The sequence below is a fragment of the Porites lutea genome, chromosome 2, assembly GCF_958299795.1.
Source record: "Porites lutea chromosome 2, jaPorLute2.1, whole genome shotgun sequence".
Classification (NCBI taxonomy): domain Eukaryota; kingdom Metazoa; phylum Cnidaria; class Anthozoa; order Scleractinia; family Poritidae; genus Porites; species Porites lutea.
The window spans coordinates 48711389-48733616 of record NC_133202.1 but is presented as its reverse complement, the minus strand read 5'-3'; the positions used below and the strand labels follow the sequence as shown (position 1 = coordinate 48733616).

The 22228-nt window shown below is 37.0% G+C and overlaps 2 protein-coding genes and 2 long non-coding RNA genes across 5 annotated transcripts; all 4 read right to left on the bottom strand.

The window, feature by feature from the left end:
* Positions 1–792: 792 nt before the first annotated feature.
* Positions 793–8199, bottom strand: LOC140926328 (uncharacterized). The gene is made up of 11 exons (XM_073376082.1): positions 8176–8199; positions 7846–8017; positions 7700–7756; positions 7269–7325; positions 7003–7059; positions 6789–6845; positions 5806–5862; positions 4762–4818; positions 2563–2688; positions 2321–2380; positions 793–907 (listed from the first exon to the last, which is right to left on the bottom strand). Exons 1-11 carry the CDS (start codon positions 8197–8199, stop codon positions 843–845), a joined length of 789 nt encoding a protein of 262 aa, XP_073232183.1. The 3' UTR covers positions 793–842.
* A 179-nt stretch (positions 8200–8378) lies between these two features.
* On the bottom strand, positions 8379–9312 carry LOC140927282 (uncharacterized). Its single transcript, XR_012164556.1, has 3 exons — positions 9244–9312; positions 8880–8936; positions 8379–8435 (listed from the first exon to the last, which is right to left on the bottom strand). It is a non-coding gene; the product is annotated as an uncharacterized lncRNA (long non-coding RNA).
* Positions 9313–10591: 1279 nt separating this feature from the next.
* LOC140927140 (uncharacterized) lies at positions 10592–11571 on the bottom strand. The gene is made up of 3 exons (XR_012164534.1): positions 11533–11571; positions 10816–10872; positions 10592–10651 (listed from the first exon to the last, which is right to left on the bottom strand). It is a non-coding gene; the product is annotated as an uncharacterized lncRNA (long non-coding RNA).
* A 2280-nt stretch (positions 11572–13851) lies between these two features.
* On the bottom strand, positions 13852–20503 carry LOC140927139 (uncharacterized). Of its 2 annotated transcripts, XM_073376792.1 has the most exons (6): positions 20148–20492; positions 16068–16130; positions 15469–15525; positions 14967–15023; positions 14466–14522; positions 13852–13963 (listed from the first exon to the last, which is right to left on the bottom strand). In XM_073376792.1, exons 1-6 carry the CDS (start codon positions 20269–20271, stop codon positions 13881–13883), a joined length of 441 nt encoding a protein of 146 aa, XP_073232893.1. In that variant the 5' UTR covers positions 20272–20492; the 3' UTR covers positions 13852–13880. The 2 variants fall into 2 exon arrangements, with proteins under 2 accessions (XP_073232893.1, XP_073232894.1); XM_073376793.1 differs by lacking the exon at positions 14466–14522 and having other exon boundaries at positions 20148–20503.
* Between the last annotated feature and the right edge of the window lie 1725 nt (positions 20504–22228).

Here is a 22228-nt window from a genome sequence, read left to right as displayed (position 1 = left end):
TTATAGTCCCCCCAAATTTCATTTATTGTGGTTAACGTTTAGTTGGGTTGACGGGCTATTTGAACCACCTAAATTTTTCCTCAGAATTAACAATAATGAGTCTTGTTAAATGTCAACTAAAACAGCTCCATTTAAATTCCATACGAACAAAATCATAGCAGTTTTTAAACTTAATTTTATACAGATGATAGTGTTTCCAAAAAAGTAATGGCGGTGTTGTTGAAAAAATATATCTTGCCGAATTTTTGAAAACGCGCCTCCAAAAGGCCCAGAATATTCGCACAGGAACCTGGCGATAGCCAGGTTTCTGGTCACTATGGTGAGCATTTTCTTAGGGGGCTTGGTGTCCTGGTTGGTCTCATAGTCAAGCTCAGTCCCTGAGCTAACTTGCCATAGGGTGGGAAGGGGTCTCCATGTAAATCCCTAGCAAGGGAGGGTGCTGCAAAAGTGTGGTATTATCCGTTAGTCCCTCTGGAGAATCAATTCACTAATCATGTGCCTGCTTCTAGTTTGTCATGCCAAATTCTTTAAATTTCTGAGGCCGATTGGCCAATGAAAACATTCCCTTAACCCACCTCCTCGGGGGGGGTGGGGGGGGGCGGGGTGGCTGTCAGGTCAGGGTAAGAGCTGAGTTTCTGAGCTGAGTCTAGTTAAGATATATAATACTGTACTTGAAGTTACTGAAATAAGGTTTCCTGTCTTCTACACTTCATGAATTATAATCTTAAAGTTAACAAATTTAAATGCCCTCTATCATGAGCAATTTTAAGACATACTAAGCTAAGGAACCCCCTGGTAAGAACCAAGCTAACCTACATGTAACTTCATAAGACTATAAAAATTTACTTACTCTGAGCAGAAGGCTTTTGGGAGGATGTTGTTGGCTTTACAGATGTGACCGTAGAACCTTAAACAATAAACCAAGTTTAAGAGCAATTCTCTGTCAGTCAAGCAAAGTTTTTCCAAGGGCAATTAACAAACAAACCCCAAATTTCAGTTTTTGTATATTTCATCGCAGTTGACAATCTATCTACTCGCCAAAAAATATCTAAAACACTAAAACTACCTTCAGTATCAAAGAATATTATGCACCGAGTCATTATCTGGTAAAAAAAAAATTATAACTGGTTTTCAGTGTTTTAAGATAAGGCTTACGTTACGGTTTTTTCCACTTCACCGCTTGTAGCGTAGCATTAATATTCAACAAAAAACCCAGTTGTACGAAACTATTCCATGTACGTGCCCGGTTGTGCTGTTTCCCATTGCAAACCCCTGATTGTAAGTCTACTCAGTCACTTACAGCAAGTTATAAAGTGAAACAGAAGTCATACACAAGTCCGTTAGCAAGCCAAGCCCCATAATACGCACGCTTCCACTTCGCATTTACGGCGTATTTCTTCATCAGATGCCACCAGTCGCCCCGAAAAGAGTTAAACCTCAATATTTTTTAGTCATTAAGCCAAGCATCGGAATTATCTACGTATTAAAATCCGAAACCTCAAGTCCAAAAGCTTAGAAAGTTGAACTAGTAGCCACTCTTTGACATCCCCGTCAATATGCAACCAGTCCTGGTCAGCGGTGTTAATCGATTCCACCTAAACAATTTCCGGTAAAAATAAAATCCTTTGTCCCTCACTTCTCATAGATAATGGGAAAAACGACTGCCTGATCGAAGGTTAAATCTACGTTGCTTGGACGGTGAAACGAAATTATTCTTTCTTAGTGAATGTAATCGTCATGTTTCTACTACCTGCAAACTTACGGGCTCAGCAAATTTCGGAAAGGTATTACCGATGAAGTTGACTTCCTACTCTGCCGTGCAGGTAAGTTCATTTTATTTTCTTCACTCTTCTGTAAAGTACTAGGGGGGGGAAGACATGAAGTAACTCCTATGGCCTCTCGCCGTAGGATTTGAAAGAAGATGTGGCTTAGCTTGCTAAGGACTTGTGTATGACTTCTGTGTCTCTTTATAACTTGACGTAAGTGACTGAGCACACTTACAATGGTTTACAATGAGAAACAGCACAACCAGGCAAATAGAATGGTTCGAGCAACCGGGCTTTTTGTTGAACATAAATGCTACGCTACAAGCGGCGAAGTGGAGAAAACCGTAGAGTAAGCCTTATTTTGATCAATATTGTTCAAAACACTTTTAAAGTCAATTGCAATACTTGGTATAAGGCCACGTGCGGTAATGAAAATGAAATTCTGGAATTTGGTGAAAATTACTGACTGCTCTAAAACCACGCTACAAGATGCGTAATACTGACAACGTAACCAACCTCAAATAGATCCAAAATGCGTGTATGTATATACTTACTTTGATCGGAAGGCTTACGAGACACTGTTGTTGGGGAGTGTACCGTGGTGACCGTAGAGGCTTAAAAAATAACAAATTTTACAACAAATATAAATTTTACTAGCTTTTTCTAAAAGGTGTTTAAAGGCGTTCTGAACGTCGTGAATATAAACTTCTTGAAATTGGTTGGCATCAGAGGAGTTCTAAAATCGAGCAATACTATAAACCAATACCTAACTACAAAAGAATAAAAATTTACTCACTTTTAACGGAAGGCATTGAGGAAGTTGTTGTTTCTACAGAGGTAACTGTAGAGGCTTTTTGTACAGAGGTGACTGTAGAGGCTTTTTGTACAGAGGTGACTGTAGAGGCTTTTAGTACAGAGGTGACTGTAGAGGATTTAAAGGAATTTCAAATTTTAGTTTAATTATAACATGACTATAAACTGATGGAACATGTTTGACTCCTATTAGAGTTCCCTTGTTTTCAGCAAACTCTATTATTGCTCTTCGTCTCGGGTCCAATACCAGCAAACGCAACATCAAGAAACTACAGTCAGTCCAGAACTTAGTAGCACGAATCGTACCTGGTCTCAAAATTTCGATCATATTTCACAAGGAATTAAATCTTGAAAACTGGCTACCTGTTAGTGACAAAGTATGCTTGAATGACGCTGTAATGACGTTCAAATGTATAAACAATCTCGTTCATAATTACATGGCCGAGAAATTCAGCCGACGAAGCCAAATTCACACGAGAAGCACATGACAGAGTTGTCAGCTGTACCTTCCGAGATGCCGTCAGTCAGCGGTCCTTCTCCTACAGAGAGTGGCTTTGGAATGGCATCAGTGATAATGTTAAATCTACTGATTCAGTCAACATGTTTAAGAAGCGACTTGTCAAACTACTTCTTTCCAATCACTAATTGAATTTGTAAATAGCTAGTTCTATCTCATTTATCACTTTTATTATCTAATTGTTTTTGACATTTCTTTTATTTCCTGCTTTTTGTTGCAATTTTTCAATGTTTTTGTTATTGTTGTTTGTTGTTTTGTTTCTTGTTTTTGTTGTTTGGTTAAATTATCTTGTAACGGAAACAATTAATTTTTTTTTTCATCTATGTATTTATACTTAGGTTTTCTTTGTCCTGTAAATCATGAACCATCTGGAAGTTGACGAAGAAATTAAGGGAGATCTTAAGCCGAGAAATATTGCGTAATGTAAAACTAAGAAAAAAAGGGCCAGAAAACATTATAACAAGTATTAAAACTGGACACGCTGGCTACAACAACATACTCACTATGGAATGGCGCCTATTGAAAAGCGTCGGCGTTAAACCGTTGTTCCCGTGACTATTTGCGCGCTTACAAAAGATGCCGACGCATGTCGCGTCCTTTGACTCTCTGAGTAAAGTGTTAGCTTATTGTTCCCACGATTCAAAGATAATTTAATTTAAGCAAATCGATACTTTGTCCTCTAACAAGATGATCGCGAGATGCTTTTCCGCTACTCTCCTAGCTTTTTATTAGGAACTCCAATAGCTCAACTAGTAAATTGTTTTGACTTTTAAAAAATAATAAGGATTTTAAAGCCAGCAGAATGTATAGAATGTAAGAAAAAAAAAGAATAAAGTCGAAGGATTGCGAATTGCACTCGGAGTTGTTTTTTTTCAGCATGCAGATTAACTATCCTTTCCATCAAACTGATTGGAAATATCCTGGCTATTTTTAGGCTGGTGGCGGGCTGCAAAGTAAAGACAGACTGAAGAATTGAAAATGAAGGGAAGACACTTGGTATCACCGAAACGTGCCGAAATGCTTTGTAAGGATACCTGTGCTGGGTACTTCATGAAAATAAAATCGTGTCGAGGTTGGTGAGAATCACAGGATCTCTTAAACAGCGAAAGGGTGCAAGGGAGTAAGGATGTCGCAGAGATGAGAGCACTCGTCTCCCACCAATGAGGCCCCGGCTTCAAATCCCGACGTCGAAACCATATTTGGGTTGATTTTTTTGTTGGTTCTCTCCCGGCCTCCGAGAGGTTTTGCTCCGGGTACTCCCGTTTTCCCTTTCTCCTCAAAAACTAACACTTCAGTCCAAATTCCAATTCGATCTGGAACGCACGGACACGTTTTAACGAGTTCATAAGAATTCCTAAGTGCTTCGCATGTAGGCAAATTAAAATTTTCAAATTACAATTACTATTAACTTGACAATTGCCCGGAATACTAAGCTGAGACCAAGCTCAGTACCTGCATCTCACTGCATACGAGTAGAAGTTCGTAAGTCTTATAATGGGTATTAATTGAAACTTCTAAAATATTGCATAGTGTAATCTGTACATCATGTAGGTAAATTTCTGTTTATTAGATAAAACTAAACAGTAAGAGCTCTTAAACCGAGCAATATTGCAAAATACTACGAAATAAGACTGTATAACTGAAATAGCGTAAAAATATACTCACTTTTATCGGAAGGCGTTCGAGAAGCGGTTGTTGTTTGTAGAGAGGTGACCGTAGAGGCTTTAAAAAATAAATTAAACTCAGAGTTAGTTTGTGCTCATAAAGCCCATGTTTCGCACATTTAAAAACAACAACAACAACAAAACTTATTTTGTAAACGAACTGCTGCCCCAACGATTCAACGGGACCAATCAGAATGCAGGATTTCGAGAATTCTGCCCTCACCTTGATCGAAAGGCTTTCGAGAGGATGAAGTTGGTTGCACAGTGGTGACCGAAGAGACTTAAAAGAAATATATAAAATTTTGAAATTCAATCAAATATAATATATTACGAAAACGTACCAAAATGCATTAATAGGCTGCGTGCGGTATTCATAAAATAAAACAAAAATATTGAAGTTGGTCAAAATTAAAGAGCTCTAAAACCACAAAATAATGTTTAATACTAAGAAAAGAACTAAGTCTAATTACATGTGACTGTGTAAGACTATAAAAGCCTACTTACTTTGATTGGAGGTCTTTGGAAAAGCTGATGTTGGTTTTACGGAGGTTACTGTTAAGGCTTAAAAAACATCAAATTCAAAATAAGAAGCAATACTTAATATTACCAGAACACAGCCAGTCAAATTCAATATTAGTATTAATGACTTTGGTACAGTGGAACCCCTCTCTACAGACACCCGCTTAATATGGTCACCCGAATTAACTGAGTTCCACTGTACTTCATAAGAATAAAATTCTGGAAATGATAATATTTGTTTTAGTAGTTCTTTTTTAAAACTTCCAATAATACTAAGAATAGTAATGATACGATAAGAAGGCAAGACATAACAATATGCTCACTTTGATCGGGAAAACTTGGGGAAGCTGTTGTCGGTTGTACAGTGGTGACAGGAGATGCTTTAACAAAAATAAAATTCATTAGATTAAGTGTTACACTGGGTGTTAATGGAAGATGTTGAAAACATGGACGGAAATCAAAGGAAGACTAAAACCACTAAGCAATAGTACAAATACTATAACCTGGACCAAAAATACATACTCACTTTGATCGGAAGGTTTTCGAGAAGCTGTTGGTGGTTGTACAGTGATGGCCGTAGATCCTTCAAAAAATCGGCATCACACTTTAAAATTACACGAAACACTAGGTATTGCCAAAACTTGCTAAAACTGCATTCAGGATACCTTTGTGTATTACTTCTTGAAAAAAGAAAATCCTCGATGTTGGTTTCAATTACAGGAGCTCTCAAAACAGGAATAGATGCCATGTACTCACTACCACGTATCATTTTTAAATTTATATATTTTGGTTTAACTACTTTTTAAAGCTTAGCAGTCATCACTGTATAACCAACAACAGCTTCTCTAAAAAGAAGCTGTTATTGGTTATACAGCGATGACTGCCAAGCTTTAAAAAGTAGTTAAACCAAAATTTAAAAAAAAAATGATACGTGGTATTTCCAGAACGAAGTTTAAGGTTCCTTAAGGATTCACGAGTTCAGTACTTAATGACAAACGAGAATACACATATGTGGAAATCGATGAATTTTAATAGACTGCTAAGTGATTTTAAAACTGGGCAATGTTGCGTAGTAATAAGGAACCAGCCCCAATAAATCAAAGAAACATTGCCTATACCTGAACTGAAGCCAGCTTTCAATGTAAAGGTCAGTAGCGAGAAGCTGATGCTTTATTAATCAGCTGTTTGTTTTCATAGATTAACTGAAAATTTTTGTGCTTAATCTCGGTCCCAGTCCCGTTTACTATTATGTATGTACAGTTTTCAAAATTGTAACGGTACCTTTGAAAATGCATGTTGAGTAGCATACGAAACGTCAAGTTTATAAAAATATGAATAAGCTGAATATGTTTATTACCGCTGTTTGAGTTCTATTTCTTATCAAGCCACGATGGCCCAAGAGCAAAAGTCTTTATGATATAGCCCACATAACAGCATATAAACCGAGCAATATTGCAAAATACTAAGAAATATGACTGCCTAACTGAAAAAGTGTAAAAATATACTCACTTTTATCGGAAGGCGTTCGAGAAGCGGTTGTTGTTTGTAGAGAGGTGACCGTAGAGGCTTTAAAAAATAAATTAAATTCAGACGGTTAGCTAGTGCTTATAAAGCCCATGTTTCGCACATTTACAAACAACAACAACAACAATACTTGTGAACGAACTGTTGCCAGAGCGATTGGAACAATCAGAATGCAGGATTTACAAAATTACATCCTCACCTTGATCGAACGGCTTTCGAGAGGCTGAAGTTGGTTGCACAGTGGTGACCGATGAGACTTGAAAGAAATATAAAATTTTGAAGTTAACCCAAAACAAGATATTACGAAAGCGTACTAAAATGCATTATTAGGCTGTGCGCGGTATTCATAAAAACCAAAATATCGAAGTTGGTGAAAATTACAGAGCTCTACCACAAAATAATGTGTAATAATTAGAACCAAGTCCAATTATATGTAACTGCGTAAGACTATGAAAACTTACTTACTTTGATTAGAAGTCTTTAGAAAAGTTGATGATGGTTTTACAGAGGTCACTGTTAAGGCTTAAAAAACATCGAAATTCAAAATAAGAATGACTTCTTAGTATTACCAGAACACAGCTAGTCAAATATAATATTAGGATTAATGACACCCGCTTAATACGGACACCCGTATATAATGGACACTTCCGATTGTCCCGACACTGAAAAATCTCATATATTTCATTTAAACCCACTGAACACAAGACTCCTGGATAATAAGGACACTATCTCATGTCTCCATAGTGTCCAGGCATATTAACTGAGTTCCACTGTACTTCATGAGAATAAAATTCTGGAAATGATGATGTTTGTTTTAGTAGTTCCTTTTTAAAACTTATAATTATAGTACTAAGAATAGTAATGATGAAAATGCATAGACATAATGATTTACTCACTTTGATCGGGAAAATTTCGGGAAGCTGTTGTTGATTGTACAGTAGTGACCGGAGAGGCTTTAAGAAAAGTAAATTTTATAAGATAAAATGTTATGCTGGGTTTTGATAGAAGATGTTGAAAACCTGGACCAAAAAGACATACTCACTTTGATCGGAAGGTTTTTGAGAAGCTGTTGCTGGTTGTAGAGTGAAGGCCGTGGATGCTTTAAAAACATCGGCATCACACTTTAAAATTACGTGAAATACTATGTATTGCCAAAACGTGCTAAAACTGCATCCAGGATGTCTTTGTTTAGTACTTCTTGTAAAAAGAAAATCCTGGATGTTGGTTCAAATTACAGAAGCTCTCCAAACGACAAAAGATAAAAATGCGAGTATACTCACTTTGTCGGGAAGCTTTTAGAGAAGCTGTTATTGGTTATACAGTCACGTACAGTGATGACTGTTAAGCCTTAAAATCTAATACGTGTTATTACCAGGACAAAGTTAAATCTATTCATGTATTTTACGAGAATACAAAAGTGGAAATAGATGAATTTTAATAGACTAAGTGATTTTAAAAGTGGCAATGTTACGTAATAATAAGAAACAAGCCCACATAGCTGCACATGACCGAGCAACATTTCAAAATACTGAGAAATAGGACAACCTAACTGAAAAAGTGTAAAAATATACTCACTTGCATCGGAAGGGGTTCGAGAAGCGCTTGTCGTTTGTAGAGAGATGACCGTAGAGGCTTTAAAAAATAAATCAAATTCAGAATTAGTTAGTGCTCATAAAGCCCATGTTTCGCTCATTCACAAATAACAACAACACTTGTAAACGAAGTTGCCACAACGATTCAACGGGACCAATCAGAACGCAGGATGCCGCGAATTCCTCCCTCACCTTAAACGAGAGGCTTTGGAGACTCTGATGATGGTTGCACAGTGGTGACTGAAGAGATTTTGAAAAAAATATAATTTTTTGGGAAATTTAGCCAAATACGATATATAACGAAAACGTACTAAATGCATTTTTAGGCTGTGCGGCTGCGCGATATTCATAAAAACAAAAAAATCGATGTTGGTGAAAATTACAGAGCTCTAAGACCACGAAATCATGTGTACTACTAAGCTCAGAACCAAATGAATTACAAGTATAAACTGCGTGAGATCGACTATAATTGAAACCTACTCACTTTGGCTGGAAGGCTTTGGAAAAGCTGTTGTTGGTTTTACAGAGGTTGCTGTTGAGGCTTTAAAAACATTAAATTAAAAATAAGAATAAATACTTGGTATTACCACAACATAGCTACTCAAATTAAGTAATATTAGGATTAATTAAAATTATAAATTCCCTTGTTTTGTAATGCGCCTCACCTAGTGCGCATAACACTTTTTTTAGTCTAGTTTTTTTTTTTTTTTCGGAACGTGTTTAAAATGTATTAATAGGATTTATGTGCGCTAAACGTCATGAAACAAACTTATTTTTAAAAGGAGTTTAAAACCGAGCAATACTAGAAACATTAAGACCTAACTGCAAAAGTATAAAAATTTACTCACTTTTATCGGAAGGCGTTGTAGAAGCTGTTGTTGCTTGTACAGAGTTGACTACAGAGGCTTTAAAGAAATTTCAAATTTTAGTTTAATTACAACACAACTGCGAGGGTCACTTCTCCATTTACTTTCATTTCCGCAGGTCTTATATACAACTATCACATGATAGAGAATGTTTTACTTTTACGTAGGTTTCCATCACTTCATGGAAATAAAATTCTAGAAGCTGGTGAAAATCTCTCTTATACAACACAATTACCCGGAATACTAAGCAAGGACCAAGCTTACTTACATGTGACTGCATAGGATTAGAACAATCGAGTCACTTTGATCGGAAGCCTTTTGAGAAGCTGTTTCTCTTTTCACAGAGGTGACCATAGAGGTTTTAATGTATTAAACTCAGAATTAGCTAGTGCTTATAAAACTAAGCCCATGTTTCAAAGGAAAGTTGTATAATTTAAAAGTTTCAGCTCATTCACAGGCAATAAATGACCTTGTAAAAGAACTTGAAGCTGCCACAACGATTCAACGGAACCAATCAGAATAATGCATGATTTTGAGAACTCCGTTTTCACCATGATCGAAAGGATTTCGTGAAACTGATATTGGTTGTAAAGTGGTTACTGTAGAGGCATTAAAAACATACATAAAATATTTAAATTAACATTAAACCATACAATTGCCAGAACGTAACGAAATACATTACTAGGATACTTGCGCGCGTTTTTCATGAATCAAAACAAAATCTTTGCGTTTGAGAAAAATACAGAGCTCTAAAACCGGCAAATGTTGTGCAATGCTTTAAAGACAGATCTTATCAACGAGTGACTGCGTAAAAGTAAAATCTACTTACTTTGATGGGAAGGCTTTGGGGAAACTGTTGTTGGTTCTACAAAGGTGACTGTAACGGCTTTAAAGACATTAGATTTAAATTAGAAATAATACCAAAACATTAATATTAGGATTCATGAGTTTGGTACTTCATGAGAATATTATTCTGGAAATTCATGAATTTAAGTAGTGTTTTAAAACCAGACAATAATACTGTATAGGCATGACAATCAGAATGTATAGGCATGACAATCTACTCACTTTGATCGGACGGCTTTCGAGAAGCTGTTGTCGGCTGTACAGTCATGGTGGCCGTAAATGCTTCAACAAATAAACACATTAAATTTCAAATATTGAACACGATACTTGGTATTACAAGAACAGCGTGGTTAAATGTGCAGTTACGATTCATTAGTTTGGTACTTTTTGAGAATAAGATTCTGGTAGGCCTTGTTGCCTAATAACACTAAGAACGAAGCTCGCATAAATGCATATAAGTATTAATGGTAATATATACACTCACTTTGATCAGATAGCTTTCGAGAAACTGTTGTTGGTTGTGCAGTGGTAGCTGTAGACTCTTCTAAAAATAAACCAAATTTAATTTTAGACTAAATTTTATAATGAATATTAATATCTAGGTTGGTGAAAATCACAGAGCTCTAAAGCCACGAAATAATGTATAACACTAAACTAAGAACCAAGTCAATTACAAGCAACTGCGTAAGGTTATAAAAACCTACTTACTTTGATTGGAAGGCTTTGGAATGGCTGTTGTTGGTTTTACAGAGGTGACTGTAAAGGCTGTAAAGGCTTTAAAAACATCACAATTAAAAATATATAATAACACTTCCTATTCTCGGAACATAGTTAAATGTAATAGGATTGATGAGTTTGGTGCTTCACGAGAATAAAATAAAAGTCCTGAAATTGATGTAGTGCCTGTTTTACTGTGAAACTCACAAGACCGTTAACCATCAGAAATATTTATGGAATGTTGTGTTGCGAGGAAAAAGCTAATAAGGCGTGAGAGAACTAAACTGCAAACAGCAAAGGTAGTTAGTTTTTTGGTTTTGAGGTATGGTCGCGTGTCTGAACTTTATTGTGATTGGTCAGTAAACAATTAACTTTCCTGAAATTTTTCAAGTCTTCGCGGTTTTCTTAGTAAACCGTGCAATAGTAATATATAGATTTAGCCAGAGCTAAAAGCGAAGCTCACGTCAGCGGATACCCTGTTTTGACAGCTGTCAATTGACCATGATAAGGATGTCTAACATCAAGTTAAACACAGGTTACAGGCTCCCACGTTAGCTAGAAAGTTTGATATTTCACATTGGTTTCGCTGTGGTGCGGAAGGAATGGGCGGATGGACAGATTACCAAATTTTCTTAGGTGTGGGGCTCCGCTCGCGCGCGTGGAGCTCCGCTACTAGAAATGCATCGGAATCTCAGATGATACACTCACTTGGGTCAGGGGAAGACCTTTGGGAAGCTGTTGTCGGTTTTACAGTGGTGGCAGTAGAGGCTTTAAAAAAAAATCAAATTTTGGATTAAACATAACCCTAGGAATTGCTAGAACATGAGTAACACATAGTTAGGATCCCTATATCGCGGATGAATTGATAGACTTCTGAAAGTCTAAGAAAAATTGCCGCTCTCGGCAAATATGTCGCAAAAATGTGAAAACTGATGAGTAATTCTGGGGCGAAGATATTAAATGGAACATTTGTCATCATACTTACAACCCTGGGCTTTTGGGTGTGCAAATGTGGCATTTACCATCTTTGCCCCTTTGCGACCTCCGTTTTCACATTGTTGCGAGAAACCAAGGAATGGTTGAGTAATACTACGAAATACGACAACGCTGATAATATAACTGACTTAGTACAACTCAAAACTGGAAAGTGTAACCAGAAAAATACACTCACTTTGATCAAAGGGATTTCGAGAAGCTGATGCAAGTTGTACAGTGGTTACGGTAGAGCGAGGCTTTAGAAGAAATTAATCAAAAAAAAAAACAATTGAAAAAGATGCTTGGGAATCTTCGTTTCATCGCTGCGTGCCGAATGCATTATTAGGATACCCGATTCTGTTACTTCATGAAAATCAAATTTAGAAAGTTGGTGAAAAAATACAGAATCTGGCTCTTAAAACCGCGCGAGGACGAGAAATACCAAGTTGACAATCATTAAGCTTAACTAGTACCTAACTAGTAAAATAATTTACTCACTTTGATCGGAAGGCTTTTGTGAAGTAATTGATGGTTTTACAGAGGTAAACGTAGAGGCTTTAAAACAATCAAAATTAGAATAGTACTTAGTACTAACAAAATATCGTTAAATGTTCTATTAAGATTCATGAGTCAATTTCTGCAGGAGGATATTTTTTAGAAATTGATCAGTTTTAAAAATGCGTGTCATGAATATACCAGGAAATGTTATGTTCTAAGAACCAAACCCACAAAAACCGCATTAATTGACTAATAAACGTCTAGAAATTGATGAGAATTAAAGCCGGGAGCCCTTAAGACTGAGTTATGTGTTAAGAAGTTGACGAAAATTAAAAATCAAAGACCGGGGTAAGTGCCAGGAAATTGATGAAAATTAAAAAGAACTCTAAGGGCAAGTCATGTTGTCAAATACTAAGAACCTGATAACCATCTAAGGCTACCGTAAAACGGATACAAAAACGTGTAACTCGTTTTCCAACATTGCTGCCGAGCGATGTGTAGAGCAGTGTTGCGCGTTTTACCATCCACGTTCAAACCTGCCTTGAAACAAATCAGGTTGTTGCAAGTTACGGGAAGACTGACTTCGAATTCTGATTGGTTAATATTACGCAGGAGTCACGCCATATATGGGAGTTACGTCACATGCTGCAAAACCAGCGCAGCGTGTAGAGATTTTGTTGTAGGAAGTAGAACTACTTTCTACTTTCTGCAACATTTTTTCGCAACTTGCATCAATTTGATTTTTTCCGGATAGGTTTTTGATTCGTGAGTGGTAAAATGCCCAACATCGCATTTAGCTAGTTTTGCAGCAATGTTGCAAAACAAGTTGCATGTTTTGATTTTTTTGCCTATTTCACCGTTCCTTACTGCAAAAGTTTGAAAATATGCTCACTTTGATCGGAAGGCTTTTGAGAAGCTGTTGCTGGTAGTACAATGGTGACCGTAGAGGCTTAAAAAAGGATTATCAAATTTCATATCAGTAAATAAAACAGTAAATATTAATGAAACATTTTTGTTATAAACTTTTGACTCCTACGTCACTGAAACTCTTAAAAATCAACTTCTGAAATCTGCTGAGGAAATTCAGGAAACTCTAAAACCGAACAATATTGCGAAATATTAAGAACGAAGACACCAAGACGGCACCGATTGCAAAAGAATGAAAATATAATCATTTTCATCGGAAGGTTTTCGCGAAGCTGTAGTATTTAGTTGTACACTGGTGACCGTATAGGCTATAAAAAATATGTATAAAATTTCAGGCCTCGCGAAGATTCGTCGCGCGCGCAGCGCGTCGACCGCGGTCAAAATTAAAGAGGAGGCCTTAAAACAGCTCAATGACACCTAATACTAAACTACACGTAGGAACAAGACCCATCGACATGCAATTGCATAAGGTCAAAATAATCAACTTACTTTGGTCGGAAGGCTTTTGAGAAGCTGTAGTTGGTTGTGCTGAGGTGACCATAGATGCTTTAAAAATGAGTATCAAATTTTAGATTAAAAACAATGGTAAATATTATTGAAACATCTCTGTTATAAACTTTGGACTCCTTGGTCCTTCAAACTCTTATTACGATAATTTACTTACTTTGATCGCTATCGGAAGGCTTTTGAGAATCTGTTATTGGTTGTACCGAGGAGACTGTAGAAGCTTTAACAAATTCTAGATCAAATACAACGGTAAGTAATATTAATGAAACGTCAATACATTAATTTTGGGATTCCTGCGTCCCTTTAAACTCTTGAAAAATGAACTTTTAATTTTACATTTGGACAGGGAACCCTAAAACCAAAATTCTAAAAGCCAAGACAACCAAACTGCAAAGGTTTAAAATCATACGGACTTCCAACTGAAGACTTTCGTGAAGCTGTTGTTAGCTGCACATTGGTAATGGCAGAGGCTTTAAAAACTAAATCAACTTAACCCTCGGACGCACAAGTAAAGTCATACCCCCACCGTTGCACAAAAGAGGGAGGTTGATGGAACCTCTCCCTTGACTTTTTGATATGATGCAATATTTGGAAAAGATTTTGTCTTCAGTAAAAATCCCCTCATCTTCTCAATAAGATGACAGGTATATTTTATGGGTGGTGGCGCTGCTGGAGGCCTCTAACGTCACCAATAGTGACCTAAAAATCAATCGCATCTACAATAATCAACTTACTTTGATCGGAAAGCTTTTGAGAAGATGTTTTTGGTTGTACAGAGGTGACCTTTGAGGCTTAAAAAAAAAATTGAATTAAAAATTAATAATAATAATAATAATAATAACATTTATTTATACCGCGCAAATTCAACTACACAGTTTTCAAATGCGCCTTACAATTAAAGATCCAAAAAATATATAACAATATATAGTCAAATTACACGAATGAATAATTATCTAGTCTATAAATTACAACATTATATCAGAAAAGGCTTTTTTGAAAAGGTGAGTCTTCAAATTACGTTTAAAAACTTCAAATAAAATTGGTATCACAAGAACATCTTTAAATAAATGTGCTATAAGAATGCATGAGATCGGTAGTTAAGAGGAAAAAGTTCTAATTACAATTCATAAAATTTGTTGAATTGCAAATTATAGTGCTTTCAAACCGGGAAATGTTACGGAATAGTAGAAAACAAGCCTATATAAAAGCATTAAAAGTATTATGATTCTACTTACTTTGATCGAAAGACTTGAGAGAACTTTTTGTTGGAAGTACAGTGGTGACCATAGAAGCTTTAAAAAAGATTATCAAATTTTAGATTAAATATAATAGTCGTATATTAATGAAGCATTATCCTGGGTCCTTTTAACTCCTGGGTTCTTTAAACTCTTTTTGAAATGGACAGATCCCATTTAACCGATGCCGACATTGTGAAATACTATGAACCATGACCACCTAACTGCAAGAAAGAGATAATATACTCAATTTTAACAGTTGGCTTTCGCGAAGCTGTTGTTGGTTGAGACTTTGAAAAAAATGTGTATCAAACTCCAGGTCAAAAATGAGGCCTCGCGAAGCCGAGGTTTGTAAATTCGTCGTGCACGCAGCGTGTCGATGGCAATGAACCTTACGAAGGTGCTCTTAAGCCAGACAATGATGCCTAAAAAACTAGGTCAAACTAAGAACCAACTGAAACCCATCTAAATATGTCATAAGACTACAGTCATCTTAACTTACTTTGATCTATCGCTTTTTGAGAAGCTGTTGTTGGTTGTACAGAGGTGGCCGTAGAAGCTTTTAAAAAAATTGTCACATGGAAAATGAAAACCAATAGTTCGTATTTAATCAGAACATTTTTAGTTGACTATTAGGATTAGTGAGATCGGTATTTCGTTAAAATAAAATTCTGGAAAGTGATGAATTTGAAACCGATAAAATCAGTTACTAGATTCAGTTGAAAGCTGGTTTACTAACTCAGAACAAACGCCACTGAATCGTAGCCAACAGTTACCAGCGCTGTACAAACGACTTAATGACGAGATGAAGCAAAACTAACTACGAGAGAACGACTGGAGAACTGAAAATTTGACTAACAATCGACTACTGTTTAACTGTGACCAAAGGCGGATCGAAACGCACCAACTACTGATTACAAGTCTTCACAGCCAATAACATCACGGCTTAACTGACAGACGACCAAGAACATCCCCCCTTGTACGCCCCAGGGTTAAAGTCCCAAGGTAGAGCATAATTGCTGGTTTGGTTTTTTTCGTTGTAAGACGAGTGTATGAGTTTAGCCGTAATGATAAAGTACAGAGTAAAAGTGTATTACTTACTTTGGCTATCAAACACTTGATTAAAGGTTGTAGAAAGCGTTTGGCTTGAAACAGTTGAGAAAACTGAAAAAGAAAAGGCAAAATTTGAAGATAGCAAGTGGTTTCTCAATGTTTTATCCTAGGAAACGACATGAGACGGCGTGACTTTATGTTTTCAGTATTAGCGGAACCCTGCTACACGGCCACTTCAACTGTTGCCTAATTGAATCACTTTGATTTGTCCTGGCAAAACAGCAAACTAATCTTTGAAAGGAAAACCAACTGAAAAGGAAAATATATATTCCTTTAAACTGAGCGTGTCTGTGCCAACTCACAAAAAAGAAAAACTGCCGCCTCGTTATTACGGCCAAAACTTTTTATGGCCCAGAGGGAAACCCCTTCCCCTCCACCTACTCCTGATAAGAGGGGAAGGGAGGTCTAACCGGAGAAAATTTTTATATAGGAAGGCTACGCCCCATGGTCCAATACTTCACCCCTTTTTATCAATTTTTGATAAAGGTACTACTTCTGAAGACTTAATATATTAAAATGAAACAGCTACTAATATACAGTGTTCGGAATATTTTGATCAAATCCCAGTGTGTTTTAAGTCTCAGTCTGAAGCCTTTAAAATTACATTTTTCGGGTGGATACTTCCCCTGTAGAATATAATAGGGAGTACCTCTGAGGTTATTTGCCTTGTCAACAGGGTTCCACTGCACAAGAACGTGTAGAAGAAGGGGACCATGAACGAACTACCTTCCTAGTTTAAAGAAAATAAAATCGAAAAAACGTACACCCTATTACACTGAATCCCGCCAAACGACCAAAGACTGGTTTTGAATGTCCCAGTTGTTATTATCTTCAGAACTTTTAATACTTTGAGTTGGTAATACGATCGACCAGTCGAATGGCTTGTTACGTGGAGTGTAAATGAAAAACAACAATCCGACAACTTTTACTTTTTTCGTTAATTCTGAAACTGTGTAACTTTTCGTTCGAACTATGACGTGTGATTTGTAGCATTTGTCATTCAAATTTTAGACAGTTAGCCACACAGATTATGCTTTCTTGGCTTAACCTCGTCTCCAGGGCCCTTCTCGGTTTTCAATATCGCAGCGGCAGGAGATTTTGGTACGACAAGACGCATGTAAACCGGAAGTGAGGTCTTCTCCCGTTTTACATGCCTTGAGATAACAAATTTGTAAGGGCGATTTACCGGAGTGTTTCAAGCAAACCGCTGCCCAATGATGCAAAAAGTCCAGTTCCGGTTGACGTCCGTCGCTCAAAAACGCTCTTGCTTAAGCTCCCAATTTAATACCCGATAGGTCCTTTCATATGACCAGAATTTCCTAAAGCAACGATTCTAGTATTAATACATGTATCAAGGGTGACAGTGTTAAATTAAAAGTCTTCATGTGTGAAATTTCAAAATTGCCATGGCAACGTTCTGTTTTAAATCAGGGTATTAAAAGACGCTTTAGAAAGCCTTAATACACGAAAGAGCACATCAAGAAGAATTCTATCAGCTATTTGTCAAAAAGTTCTGAAAACTGATGGCCTTTACCAAAAACTTAAGCTCTAAACTTTTTAGTGCGTCGAGCTCTCGATAGATATGATAAACATGTGATAAATATGTGTCACCCAAGATATTAATAGGTGACTAATCAGCTAAATGGTATACTTGTAAAACTGGGATATAATTTCACTTGCATTTTGTCCAAATCCTAAAAACGCGCGTCAAATTATTCCCTACTTTCACTCCTCGCCATTTTATTACACATATCAATGATCATGATCAGTTTAACTGATTTTTTACTGGCCTCCAACTTCAGCAAGAAAAAAAAACACAAAACAAAACAACTATCCACCGAAGGGGAGTTGAATAGTGGTGGGTGGATATACCGAGATGGGAAGCGTCGAGGTATATATCTAGCGCTGTTCACCGACCCTGAGGGGGATAGTTGTTTTCGTATTTACCAAATCAGTTGGATAAAAATGAAAAAAAAAAACTTTGTGTAAATAAAAGACGTCACTTAGGCCTCTTTCAAACGTCGTGCTACTGCCGTTCTAAGCTGGCTCGACTTCAGCACGACTCTAACACGACTGTAACAGTCGGCTTGGTTTCAGACGTCAAATTAACTCAGTCGAATAAAATAGCTGTTGTGGAAAACAAAACATAAAAATAAAAAGCGGTTTAGTAAACTGTTAAAATGTATTCTAATGAATTCATAATTTATGAACTGAATTCGGGACGGCAGCACGACTTGCTTTCAAACGTCGCGCTACTGCCGAGCTAAGGTCGAATTTAGTTCGATCAATTTAGTCCTGCACAGCAGTATAGCACGACGTTTGAAACGGGGCTCTAGCCGGTGAGAGTTTGTTTACGTTTCAATTCACGGTGTGTCGGAGATCATTTTTTATGATTTTGTTGCAAACTAATTCAGTGAGAAATTTTTTTTTCTACCGACTAGTAAACATCAAGCCAAATTTTGTCTCTTTCTTGATATTTGCTGGTGCCGCTGCTTCATTTCCCGCTAAAAGTTTTCTTTCTATATTGTCGCGAAACGAGAAGCCATTTTGAATCCCGTCCCAAAACAGTGAATATCCAGGGATATTCCGAGTTGCGGTAGCCAATCAGAATGCGCTAAAATTGCTATGCACTGATTTGGTGCCTGCTAAAAATAAATATAATATGCATACGTTAACACATCAAAGAAGAACTTTGAGCAAACAGAACAAAACAAACTGCTTTCTCAGCTTCGTTAACGAAGATGCTTAAATTTGATTTGTCTTAATCTCCTTATTGAGCGAGATATTTGAATGTCCTAAAATATACCAATGAACTGATTTACGGAACGTTTTCGATTTTGTTCGAAAGTTTACATCCTATAGTTATTTTAAGGTTTAAGTATTCCTTGCTTGTTTGTCGCTTCACTGGATATGATCAAATCAATGACGCTTCAGTAGCAAGCTCTGAGGCGATTCCGGGCCAATATGAGACAGAAATTATTTATTACATCTCTTGTTCTATTTAAGCAGACCGAAACAAAGCTACTGCTCTCGAACATTTTTGTATTTTGTAGTTAGTATTATCTTTATTAGCACATTATACGCAATCAACTGGCTAACATGTTGTATGCACGTACGGCGCTGGGTTTAACAGCAAGCAATAGCTCAGCAATGTTCCCTGGTTACGAATATTTCCTTTGTTACATCGTATCAAGTGCTGCGTGTTTAAACGCAGAACTAATATTCCTTGTTCTTCGACTGTGACACTGACGTCACAAACCTCCAAGAGTACGTGACCTCATATTCCTTATAGATAAAGATATGCAGGTTTATTTTTTTACTTAAAATGTGAACGAAAACTATAATGACTGTTTTATGTGCTATAGTTTCACTTACGATACAGAAATAGCTAGAGATTATTAAACAAACAAGTTTAAGAAACATCATTGATTAAAACAAAATAGTAATTCCACAACGTTTCAACGATGTTAGAACTTAAAGAAGATGTTGATCCTTGGGAACGTCCACATGGAATAATTTTAACCCAAGTTCCTCTTAAACTTTGATGCACATAGCACAAAGAAAAACTTAACATACCGTTGAATCAATAGTCTTATGGTCAAATCAATTCAAACATTTTTAACCCCTTGTTATATACCAAATATGCATGGCTGATCAAGCTTACCCGATCAAAGAACATGTTATGCACCCTGAAGCTGGATTTCAGCCGAATAAGTTACATCTAGTAAGTCGGTTTGGGAATTCCTATAACGTGTTATAAAAGGGAAAAATGGTGCTGTATCTTATTCAGAAATTCTTATACATAAATGTACATAGACGGTAAAGGAATTAAGTTACATATACAGGTGTGTTGTGAAAAAGAGATATTGGAAATCCATTGACTGGCCATGATTTTCGAGTTTCATTATGTTGTAGGGCAATTATCACATTCGTTTCGCAAATTATTTAGGAATTGTAACCAAAGGAATTTTTCGAATATCCACAATCATTAAAGACAGGCTTATACATTTAACTGCCCGGTCTAACCCCTGAACATTGTTAGAGTACTATATAAATATATCTACTTACAAGTCAAGGCACAAACCGTAAAAATCACCGACCCAGCTTGCGTATTACTAGCCATATTGGTTCTTCGTGAACAAAGCAATAACTGTGATTCCCCACTACTGATGCGTGCATATGTTTTATACATTACTGTTACAGCTACGTGCGTCTTGACACAAACAAAAGGGCAAACTTGAGCGAATATCACAGTGACATATACAATTACATACAGGAAGTTTTGATTCTCTATTAGTTTGACCAACTTTACCAAAGTATTTGAAATATTTTCACTCCATCCTTAAACTAGGTCCGGGGCTTTTCTTTTGGAAGGTGCACTTTCACGTATACTCTCGCTTTCAGTTGTTTTCTAGTTATGGCCACAGTGTTGTCAACTTTTTGCCCCTCCACAGAACATTGGTTAATATACTCGCCGTCTTGACATGTACCTAGCGTAACTATATCTTTATCCCGGGGGATACTCAACAAATTTTCACACGGGGAGGCTTCGCCCGAGGTCCAACCCCTTACCCTTTTATATACCATTTTTCACGAGAAAGGTACCTCTTTCGTATACTTTCTATTGACAAATGGTACCCCTTCCTCATACCTTGTTTAGAACTTTGCATCCCTTTTCACTGCTGTAAATGCACTGTCGTTTAAATAGGAATCAATCACAAAAGTAAAACCTTTTCACGACTTTATAAAGCCATAAAGTTCATCTGTTAGCCCATTGGGCCCTTTCAAAGACCCAAATGACAGATTTCCCCATCCTTTCGTACACTTTAGCGAGTAAAATCCCTCGCCCTTTCATATACCTGAGGCCTGAGAATGGTATCCCTTTCGGACGGAGCCTCCCCGCATAGGCCATTATAGCGAGTACCCCCCCCCCCGGGATATTTATATACAGTCGAACCTCTCCACAACGGCTACTTAGGGGCGAAAGAAGTGGCCCTTGTGAAGAGGTGGTCGTTATGGGGAGGTAGGGGAGTAGAACATGATTATTGTGCCAACTGAGTTCATGGCTATTTTATGCCATGGTAATCCAATCATAAATGATATATAGAGATAAAATACACACAAAAAAGTAAATGTTTTGAATCAAAATGTGTTAACATGGCAAAACGAGTAGGGCCTGCATAATTCGCTATAAGTATTGTAGACAATTTATGCTGCATCAGAATAAATCTAGCACAATCAAACTACGATCGCCGCGATTAATCATCAACGTGCCATGCGTATCAAATTTCATGACCTTTCTTGACTTTTTCATCAGTCACAGAAAAAACTGTCGTTGTCAAGAGGTTATATTGGCCGTTGGGGACACGCTACAGTGGCCGTTGCCGTTGTAGAGCCGGGTTTAAACAAGAGCCAATGTATGGACTGTTCGCCGGGACAAAAAAAAAGTCGTTGTGGAGAGGTAGCGGTTATAGTTATGTTATAGTGAAGGTTCGACTATGGAAATGTTGTTTTTCACTTTTATCCTTGGCTTAACCCTCGGAGTGGTTGCCACTCCCCTCTCTGAGGTTTTTCTGAGTTTTTCTTTTTTTCCCTAGACGATCAAACAACAGCACCTGAAGTTTTCAGTAGCTGTTCGTTTAACCCTGGAGGGTATTTTGAGACAAGATGGTCAATTACTATGGTTACGAGATATGACGTCACAAGTAGTAGGTGGTCAGCAAGAGAGAATATGAGGTACCTCATTCCATTCTCTCTTGGTGGTCAAGTCATTTTTGAGTGACAATGCAAGTTTTTTAACTTCTTTCTATTATAAAAGTAAAGCTTGTGGATAAAATGATGCAAAATACTTATTTATGTATTTTTTTGTATGTGTAGCTCGAAAAATTACCAATTCCCACCTTTTTTACCTGATTTCTTATTCTTGGTTAATTCCAAGATGGCAGCTAAGATGGCGACCACGTTTGGTGACGGCACAGGTCTCCAGCAGCACCACCACCCATAAAATATACTTCCGGTTGTTAAGAAGATCAAAGGCTTTCAAAAACCCAAGGCAGGTGTTCTACCAATCCTCCCCCTCCCCCTTGTACCACGGTGGGGGAATGACATGCGTGTACGTCCGAGGGTTAAAAGGTTAAATGTGTTTTTTT